Consider the following 10,656-nt stretch of genomic DNA (forward strand, 5'->3'; position numbering starts at 1 on the left):
TCTTTGTGCCTTTGTTGCAATTATCCACAAAATATTCTGTTAATTTCTTCTGTGCTTTTTCTACAATTTCCTGATCGTCTAAAAGATAGTCATTCATCCTCCATCCTCTTCGGAAGATTTCTAGGGTGTTTAATGCTGTGAATCTTTACCTACCCATATAACTATGCAAGTCCTATATCACAAAATGCCAATAAGTCTCCAGTGACTTCACTGCAATGGAAGCAGAACCTGAGGACATTCTGAGCCTCTGAACTCCTCAATGCTTGGAGAATTGGGACGCGTGCACACACACACACACATACACACAGAGACAGACAGACAGACAGACACTCATCAAACAGGTACAAGGATCAGAAAGAAACTGTCTGGAAGATAGGGATAGCTGCAGCTTCTAGGATGCAGCAGTTGTGAAGGGGAAGTCTTCCCAATCAACTGTATGTCCATGCCAAGGAAAAGCATCACCTGCTTGAGGGGTGGCGAACCTATGACCCTGCAGACATTGGTGATGGGCAATGGAGTCCAACAATATTTAGAGAGCAGCATATTGGCTACCCCTGCCTCAGACAGAGATTGTGGTGAACGGCTCCTGTAGGGCAGGAAACCATTGCAGAACAGCCAGAACATAAATACAAGGAGCCTAGCAAAATACAAGGACAGGAAAAAATGATTTGGTTATTTTACTTTTTGTTGTGCAATTGGGTAGAAGTCTTTTCCTTACACTTCTAGAAGTGAAAAGAACCAGGAATCACCTCTAAAATGTTGGGATATTGGGGAGTTGGGATGGGGGCTCTAGGCTTCTTTGGCATGTGAAAAACTATCCTGGCAGGGAAAACACGTTTCCTGCTGTTTTTCTACACTACGGAAGTGTTGACCGGAGATTATATTGACGTCAACTGTTGCCTTTCCGAGAACATTATTTATTTATTTATTTATTTTTCGTACGGTATATAAAGTTAAAACGAAACTGAAAATGAACAAAAATATCTGAAGACTGAAAGGAGGTGAGAGCAGAACATTATGGCTGAGGTAAGAACCCCTTTGAATAGGGGACATTTTCTATCAATCCCCACCCAGTCCAAAATACCTTCCCTTTGATTGTTTTCCCTTGGACTGTTTTTTTCGAAGTAAGAATTGCCACTTGACTTGCTGTCTGTTATACCCTGCTATTTCTGGCTACAAGCCAACGTGCAGTTTAGGAGCAAAATGTCATTGAACACAGTGAGACTAACTTCTGTGTAAGAATGCTTAGGATAGTTTTGTCTCTAGCTCAGAGCTTTCCAAACTGTGTGTTGCGACACATTCGTGTGTCGGCTGCAGTGTGTAGGTGTTTTCACGCGAATGGTCCCTGCGCTCCTCCCGGGCTGGAAAAGGGTTAGTTTAACCTCCGGTTTGCTAGTGAAACTGAATTACTGTGTCACAAAATGCTGCGTCCATAAAAAGTGTGTCACCAGCATGAAAAGTTTGGAAAGCTCTGCTTTAGCTCCTTCTTCTGCCTTGCATGTCTGACTTAGAAAAACCGTGAATAATCACAGGGTCCAATGGTTGAAAAATTCATCTACTTGTGGGGGAAGAGAGCGAGGCTCCTGCAAGCCATGGATACTAAGTTTTGATTTTTGGCAAAAAGAGAGCTTGGAATGAAATCCACGATAATAGCAGCAACTCAGTAAAGTGCTGGGCTCTGTACTGTTTATATGCCTGTAATTGTAAGTTTTCTTGACTTAAATATTTTTATTTAAGTTTGCTTGACTTTCATTTTTATACTTTATTTTATTGTGCAATAGTTGAACTAATTTTTGTTTCTGCCTTTAGTTCGTTATAAAACCAATAAACATTTCATATTTTTAAAAAATAGCTGGGAAGGGAAACAAACCTCGAGAGCAGGAAAGAGCTAAGAATAGGGTGATTTCCTCAGTGAAAGGGGATTTCCATCTGGCCTTGCAGCATCTACAGTGGTACCTCTGGTTACGTACCTAATTCGTTCCGGAGGTCCGTTCTTAACATGAAGCTGCTCTTAACCTGAAGCACCACTTTAGCTAATGGGGCCTCTCGCTTCTGCCGCGCCGTCGGAGCACGATTTCTGTTCTCATTCTGAAGCAAAGTTCGTAACCCAAGGTACTATTTCTGGGTTAACAGAGTCTGTAACCTGAAGCGTTTGTAACCTGAGGTACCACTGTATTGGATGGGGCAGGAGGTGATGTGGTGCTTTTCTCAGGCTTAAAGAACATGAGAATAGCTTGCATACTGTTCTCATAGTGCAGTGGTGGCAAACCTATGGCACACATGCCAGAGACGGCACTCAGGCCTCTCTGTGGGCATATGAGCCATTGCCCCAGCAAGTACCTTCCGTGCTTCCCCAGCTGAACAGTCACGATCCAGCTCCTGTTCCCTTGCAAGCAGCAGCACTGCCTAGCTCAGCAGCCTGATCCCACTCCTACTTGCCCGCAAGCAGGAGCAGGTGGGGCGGCGACATTCCTTGCCTGCTCGCTTGCCACTCCAGCCCAGCCTTCCCTCTCTCAGCGCCAGGGCTGCCACAGCTGGAGGAGGAGGGGGTGGTTGCTGTTGTAGCGGCAGTGGCTGGAACCAGCCCTGGAGGGCGGCAGGTGCCTGCTCGCTTGTCGCCCGCCCGCCTTCCCTCACTAGGAAAATGGAAGTGTGGCACTCAAAATGGAAGTTATACTCAGAACAGAGCACGTTCGGCTTCTGAAAAAGGTTCCAAAACCAGAACACTCATTTCCAGGTTTGAAGTATTCAGGTTCCAAGTAGTTCGAGAACTAAGCTGTTCAACAACTGAGGTGCAACTGTATTTATTTTCCCCAATTTGAACTGTATTTATTTCCCCCTAAGTGGTGAACACACAACACACGCACACACACACAAATAAATGGCCAGAGTTTCCAGTTTGGGGGGGATTTTTTAAAGCTGGATTCAGCAAAAATCAGCCAGGACGTGTGGCAGCCCTAGAATAAGAAAGAACTTTTAAAGAAGACTGGGAAAGATTTGTAGAATATTTGAAAAATCATTACAAACATATAAAAATGTTAACAGGATTTCAGCGGTATGAAGTATTTTGGAAGAAAAAGTGAAAAAGAGAGAAAATGGAAAATATAGAATATGCAGTGGTAAAGTTTTAATAAAATGAACCATGGACGGGGAGAAGGGAAGTCAGTGGAAAATGTATGGTTTGTATTTTGGCTTAATATTATTGTGCAAATTTGTAAAATTGAAAATGATAAATACACTAAAAAAGATAATGATGCCACAGAGTGAGGTCTGGGAGAAATATTTGCCATAAGCTACACAGGTGTAAGAAATCTGTGGTCCTCCAGATGTGGTTGGATTCAAACTCCCATCAACGCTAGCAACTATGGCTAATGTCCAGGGACTATGGGAGTTGTAGACCAGCAACATCCGGAAGACCACAAGTTCTCTATCCCTGAGCTACAGTATAAAAGGCTGTGATCCTATGTATTTGGGAGTGTGTTTCATTAAACCTAGTGGGACTTACTTCTGAATAAACTTGCACAGCTATTTTACGACGCAATACATTGGCTCACTTACCTCTGGGAGAGACCACAGCCTGGAGACCAGATTGAGATTTATCGATTGGGTTACCAACACTGGGCTATCTACGTAGGTGATGGATATGTGGTCCACCTGACTTCTACAGGTAAGAGCTTCTCATTATTTCCTGGAAAGGGTGATTTTATGAGAGGGAAGAATAAGATAGAGAACATTGGCAGATTATCCCTGAAGAAGCACAGCCCTTGGGGGGGGGGGGAAGGTTCCCCACCACTGGCTTAGGGACTAATTGTTGCTGGAAGTTCTATGTCCTGATACTTGCAATTGTTGTAAGCCAGTTAGAGGACTGCTTTGTAGCCAAGAGATTGCATTCTGGTTGGTTGTAAGTTGTTTTGGGTTGCCTTGGACAAAATAAGAGTGGCTAACAAATTTTTAAAAAATAATAGTATTTGTCTAAACAACAACAACAACTGGTGTCTTCTTGAAGACAATGTTGTTGATGAAATGCAGGGAATCAAGGCCTAATGGTCACTGTTTCTGAGTTTCTTTTCTCTCTCTGTTCTTGAGATGGGAGTACAGGAAGTTTTTTCTCTATTTATCTGTCTGCCGAGACAACAAAGGCAGTGGTGAAGAAAGAAAAGCTTTCATATGTGGCGGGGCTAAGCAGGTGGAAGGTCAACAACGGGAAGGACAGAAAATATAAAGCCAGGCCTGTAAGCGAAATAATTAGCACTGCAAATGAATGTGTTGGGACTGAGAGAGACTACGACGTGCTCAAGATGAACTGTGAACATTTTGCCGCTGAACTACGATATGGCCAACCTGACAGTGGACAGGTGTGTAGAATTTATTCATGTTTTCGTAGTGGCAATCTGTGCTGTGATATTGAAATTCTTTCTAAATTACTGATCCTGGAAAAATGAGGTGAGATTAAGAAGCAGTTAATTTACTTTATTTTTATGTAGATTTAATTTCTAACCCTGATTTACAAAGATGAGGAGCAGAACTGAACATTTACTTGGAGTATATTGAAGGACTGCAAACCAGAACAGGAAAAAAATGGATATCATAACTTTTAAAAATAACTTGAGTTCACACATTCAAATTGTCTGAAGGGACAAATGAAAAGATTAAAAACTCAGAACTCAGGTTTCCAAATTAATGACAGACTTGTAACCTGATGAAAAATGTTGGGTTTGTATTCTTTTAATGTTTTTCAAACTATAGCCACAGAACTCAGATTTTTGCACCACAGCATGTTCTGTTATAAGGAATTAATTTCTAAAGCCTGTTTTAAACCCAGAGTTAATTGCCTTGGAATCTGAGAATTTCAAATCTGGCTATTTTCTGTCTCCAAAAGAAACATTTAAAGTAAAGTTTCATATCAACTCTGTTGTGAGAAATGAAGGACCATTGGTCATTGCGAATAAAAATGCTTAAACCTCTCTTTTTTTGCAGGTGGCAATTGTTTCTGCTCTAAGAGGGATACCAGACATGTTCCATTCGTAAACACCATTAGTTGGTGTTCAATATATGATGAGACATGTGAACAATTGGAGGACAATCCTATGTTTGTTTTTTGTGTTTTTTAAAAATGAATTTTATTAGTATTTTCCACACAATAGCAACAACATGAAAGATATCAAAAGATAACAATACACAACACACAAAAATCAACATTCGAAAACTGAAAAAGACAAAAAACAAACAAAACAAACAAAAAAACAAATCCATATCTTACAAGTTAATATTATAAACACTAAAACAACAACAACAAGACATTGACTTCTACCAATCCCACAGCACCTCCTTTATCTCTCATTCTGTCTTCCTGTTTTTTTTTATCCCCTCTATCCTAACATCTAGATATAAATCCTTCTTTCATGTTCTTTCACATGTTCTGTTCGTAAACACCATTAGTTGGTGTTCAATATATGATGAGACATGTGAACAATCTAAAAGACTGCTGGAGTACAATCCTACGTTGGCTTCTAACAATCTAAAAGACTGTTGGAGGACAATCCTAGGTTGGCTTCTAACAAGATCCCATTATAAAAGAACAAGAGTTATTGAATAAAAACGAAAACATCAAATCAATCAAGATTTAGATTTTCTGTCTTCATCCATTGGTGTGAATTTTGAAGGATGGCTCTGTTTCAGTTTGTGCATTGTATTGTAAAGTGCAGATTAGTTAAGAATTTGAATGTGAATTGAATCAAATTTCTCCCTGCTGCCTCTAGATGTGGTAGAGGACACTGATCAACGTTGAAGTAAGGTTCAACTTACTTGAAGTCTGGTCAACTTCTGTACTTGGGATGGAGGATGCCGCCATCTTGTTTCAGGCCACCCTTGACACATACAACGTTTTGCTGCAGGCCTTGGTTGTTAAAAATCAATACATGCCTGTATAAAGATTCCCGCAACAGTGTTGCTTGTGGATTCATTGGCATTTGGGTTTTCATAGCCCCCTTCAACGGAGGAGGGGAAAGAGTCTTCTTTACTTGTGTGTTTAGCTGAAATCTCAGCCCTCAATTCTTCTTCCTTCACCCCAACTTCCCATTTTCCTCTGGTCACAGTTCATTGCTACAGCACTCCTGAAGTAAAATGCCTTGTGGCATGAGCCTGAAATGTAATCACAGACCTTTCCACTTTCAATCTAAAGTTCTCCCTACAGAGTTAATGCAAAAGCCCGCTTCAAATGTTTCGGAGAAAAGTCAGGTGGCCCTTTTGCTGTTCTTACCCTCCTGACTGCCCACTGTGATGTTTAAAAATTGTGTGATGGTTTAAAACTGCTCAGTGTACACTATGTTCCATTAACTCCATTTCACGCAGAAGTATTTAACCATGATCTTTTGACTAATCACATTTAGGCTTTACAAGTAATTGAGGTGTTCAGAATTGTTTCATTTTTAAAAAAGCCCTGGTTATTAACCAGTTATACCTGGGGGGAAACTGAGACAATATTTTAGTTGTTACAGATGACACATCATTCAAATTTTGTACACATTTCACGGCATAAGCTCCATATCAAATTAAAATGCTACAGATGGCATATTGGGAGAGAAAAACATGTTCAAGTGTTATGTCACAAAGCTAAGTTAGGTGACTCGTAAAGTACGTCACACAGTGACCAAGGCTTGACACAAACCACATTTTACTGTGTTAACTTGGCAGATGTAGGTCTGACATGGAGAACCTATTACAAGAACATTCGCAAGAGGATTTTTGGGAACTGCTTGTTCTAAAAGAGGACATTAAATTCCATTTCTTTAACCACTTTTAGACTCTTTTTTTTAAAAAAAAGGCTGTCATTTAGTTAAATCAACCAACCAACCAACCAATCAATCAATCAATCATATTATTAGTATGAATAGTAGTAGCAAACATTTCATATCTATCTATATCTATCTATCAATCATCTATCTATCATCTATCTATCATCTATCTATCTATCATCTATCTATCTATCATCTATCTATCTATCTATCTATCTATCTACATCTATCTATAATTTTAATTAAATTTTCTGTTTTACAGTTTTGAATACTCATTTAAACAACCTTAAAATATCAGTGACCTCCCTTCTTCTCTTTGCATGGTTCATTTTGCATACCATAAATCCCTGCTTATTTTACATAAACTAAACCATTCAGTATTCCATTATAACGTCAATCAAAACTTATTTACACTGTTGAATTTATTTACACTGTTAAACTTACTTACACTGTTGAATTTATTTACACTGTTAAACTTATTTACACTGTTGCATGCTGCCAACATTTTCAGTTGTACACAATTATTTCCCATATATCCAATAAACTTTGTCCAAACTTCTCTAAACGTGTGTTCTTCTTGTTCTCTTATTCTATATTGTTAAGTCCGCAAGCTGTGCATATTCCATCGGCTTACGTTGCCATTCTTTAGTTGGGACCTCGATCGTTTTCCATTTTGGGGTTAGTAGCAAACATTTCCATCCTGCCCTTAAATGCCAAACAATTATATATATGCACAGTAACATTAAAACAACACAGAAATCTTACCATAGGCTTACACAGTCTCCTTTTAATATAAACACACCAGGCCTCACTATAGCAGCCCCTCTCCCCACCAAAAGAAACTTGGACAAAGAGGTACCTAAGTCTTTAGGTGGCACAGAAAACCAAGCAATGTAAGCACCAATTAAACTTCAAGGGGGACAGCATCTCACAACCAGGGCAGCTACCACCGAGAAGGCCCTGTCTCAGATTACTGAACTGCATACTTCATCTGGAGGCGGAAGAACGAGATGAGCCTCATTGATGGATCTTAAAGCCAAGGTAGGATAGATTATGGGCTAAATCATGGGTAGGCAAACTAAGGCCCGGGGGCTGGATCTGGCCCAATCGCCTTCTAAATCTGGCCCCTTGGACGGTCCAGGAATCAGCGTGTTTTTACATGAGTAGAATGTGTCCTTTTATTTAAAATGCACCTCTGGGTTATTTGTGGGGCCTGCCTGATGTTTTTACATGAGAACAATGTGTGCTTTTATTTAAAATGCATCTCTGGGTTATTTGTGGGGCATAGGAATTCGTTCATTTTTTTTCTTTCCAAAATCTAGTCCGGCCCCCCTCAAGATCTGAGGGACAGTGGGCCGGCCCCCTGCTGAAAAAGTTTGCTGACCCCTGTGCTAAATCATATAAGTTGTTAATCAACTGAATGAATTTGCATATATTCACACATAGATAAAACAATATTACTGAAGGGGGGAAAGGCACACTGTTTTTATATGACACTTATGTGTTGTGTGTGGCGGTGGGGAGAAGAAAACACAGGGGCATAGCAAGGGGCCTTATCTCAAGCTGAAAAGCTACCATTCAATTCAGGAACATGTGAATACTGCATCCATGTCTTCAAGCTCCCACCTCTCCTCCAATGCCTGCACGAGCATCACTGCCTGCCACCATTCACACTCTGAACCTTCTACATGTTCTGGCACATGCCAAGGGGTCTGTGAAATCACACCATAAGTAATTTGTTTATGGAATCCAGGATGCAATGACTAGAGGGGTTTGGAAGGGATAAGGAGAATGAATGCATGGTGGATCAATGGCTATTGGCCATGACACTTAAAACAGAATCTCGAGAGACAGCATACCTCTCTTGTGCTGTAGGACCTTTTCCTTGTCTGCTATTGGGTCCCCGGAGCACAGAGTCACACAAAGTGGCAAAACGACCTTGCAGGGTACCACAGGGTTTATTTGAAATGCATATGCATAGCAAAGGTGATGCACAATAAGCTCGCAGTCTGCACACTCAATTCTGAGCAAGCCAGCTTTTTATACATTTGCAGAATACAATACCACCTGATTTCTTGTAAACCACCTGATTTCTGGGAAATTGAAAGCTATACTAACATAGCCGCCAAGTGTCCCTTATTTGAAGGGACAGTCCCTTATTCCAGCGCCATGTCCCACTGCTGTCCCTTATTGATGGATGTCCCTTAAATGTCCCTTAAATGATGTCCCTTAAATTTCAAAGGAAGCAGCTCCTCTCTCTCCCTCCCTGCCGGCCAGGGAGGAGGGAGGCTCCAACTGTGTTGCTTGGCTGTGTTGCTCACCCAATAAGAAGTCTAAGAATGACTGGGGGGTGGAGCTTGCATGCCTTGTGTGTGGCTAGTTAATGCAAGCTGAGGAGGGTTTTGAATGCTGGATGCCATTTTGTTGCACGTGCTGCTGCAAACTTTGCAGTGCAAAGCCAGGCTGGGGAGCCATCTTAAGTTGAGGCTGCATAGGCCTTGTGGTGCATGCGATTCAGATTCTATTCAGTTGAACCTCTGGTTACAAAGTTGGTTGAACAGTGTTCTCGAAGCTACCAGCATGAGTTTGACCAGACTGCAGGAGGACAGGAAGACTGGAGTACCTGCAACAGGTGAGGCTGCAGGTCCCTTATTTTGGCTGCTGGTCCCTTATTTTCAAATCTGTAAGTTGACAGCTATGTATATTAAGTTTCTATTTCCTTACATGGGCATATTAGCAACGGGCATTCCTGAGTCCTCCTTATCTCTTTACAACCATGAACAAAATTTTGAGAGGCCCTGCCAGCCTTGTTCTTATCTTCATTTGCTTAAGCAACACATTCTCCACCTTCTCTGTAACATCTAAGAGAGGAGAAAAAGCCTTGCTCTTCTGGCTGGTGTAAAACCTCCAGGCCTTAAAGGAAGGGGGTTTTGGGATATCATAAGAGAGAGGAGAAAATGCCTCAAAGAGTTTTTGGGATCATATATAGAACAATATTCTAATGGCCCTTCAGTGCCACTGCAAGAAAAAGAATACTGAATTAAATGGACCTTTCGTCTGACCCAGCATTTTGTCTGACAAAAGCATTTTGTAGCCCTGTGTTCCTTCAGTGGGGGGCAGCAGCTGAGATACAGCATCTAGCCTAAGGCCAACCAGGGAAATTATAGCTTAATTTATCAGTGCAAATCAGCGGGTCATGACATTTCAATGGCACCAGGGATGTCCTGCTGATTCCTAAACCCTGATTTGCTTTGCATAAGGGCAAACACCAAATGCATCATTTCTACGGAAAGCTGGCACAAACTCGGGATGAAACGGTTGCATATTTTCCAGCTCGTTATGCATACAGGGACGATGAAAGAGATGTTTTCTCTTGCTGCGATTCTGACACACTTTTGGACAGACGGTCCAGCGTTCATGAAGCAGAGGGGGGTGAGGCAAGGCTGCTATTGAGCTGCATCCAAGACCGAAACGAAGTGTGATTGCTGAGTCACAGGATACAGCGTGAAGACTCAAATTCTTGCTTGGCATTTGGCAGCTGTCAAAATGATAGGCTTGCTTCACGCTATCTGTCTAGAGCGAACAGAAGCACTTCAAACCAAACCTGTTTCTGCACTTGACATCAGTTACAATTAAGGTAAATAAGTGGAATCTCACGAATCTTGACAGCCTTCCTGTTTGAATCAGACACTAGACCTTGAACTCTGCTCCTTAAGAGTGATTGGAAGGGCTTTAGCTCAGCGGTAAGAGAATCTGCTTTGCACCCGAAAGGTCCAAGGTTCAATCCCCAGCCTCTCCACATAGGGCTTTGAAAGTTGCCATCTCTGAGTGCAGCACAGGGTCAGGCAACCTTAGACCTGGG

At 41.4% G+C, this 10,656-nt stretch overlaps 1 protein-coding gene across 3 annotated transcripts; it reads left to right on the forward strand.

Moving 5' to 3' along the window:
• The first annotated feature begins 877 nt into the window (after positions 1-877).
• Positions 878-5,616, forward strand: LOC310660458 (phospholipase A and acyltransferase 3-like). Of its 3 annotated transcripts, XR_014503376.1 has the most exons (6): positions 878-1,026; positions 3,526-3,667; positions 4,087-4,355; positions 4,978-5,020; positions 5,422-5,502; positions 5,547-5,616. XR_014503376.1 is itself a non-coding variant. In XM_083405248.1 (5 exons), exons 1-4 carry the CDS (start codon positions 1,018-1,020, stop codon positions 5,026-5,028), a joined length of 471 nt encoding a protein of 156 aa, XP_083261374.1. In that variant the 5' UTR covers positions 878-1,017; the 3' UTR covers positions 5,029-5,067; positions 5,513-5,616. The 3 variants fall into 3 exon arrangements, 2 of the variants coding, with proteins under 2 accessions (XP_083261374.1, XP_083261375.1); XM_083405248.1 differs by lacking the exon at positions 5,422-5,502 and having other exon boundaries at positions 4,978-5,067; positions 5,513-5,616; XM_083405249.1 differs by having other exon boundaries at positions 5,422-5,616.
• Positions 5,617-10,656: the final 5,040 nt, after the last annotated feature.

This window comes from Podarcis tiliguerta (assembly GCF_965153285.1).
Source record: "Podarcis tiliguerta genome assembly, chromosome: 12".
NCBI lineage: Eukaryota > Metazoa > Chordata > Lepidosauria > Squamata > Lacertidae > Podarcis > Podarcis tiliguerta.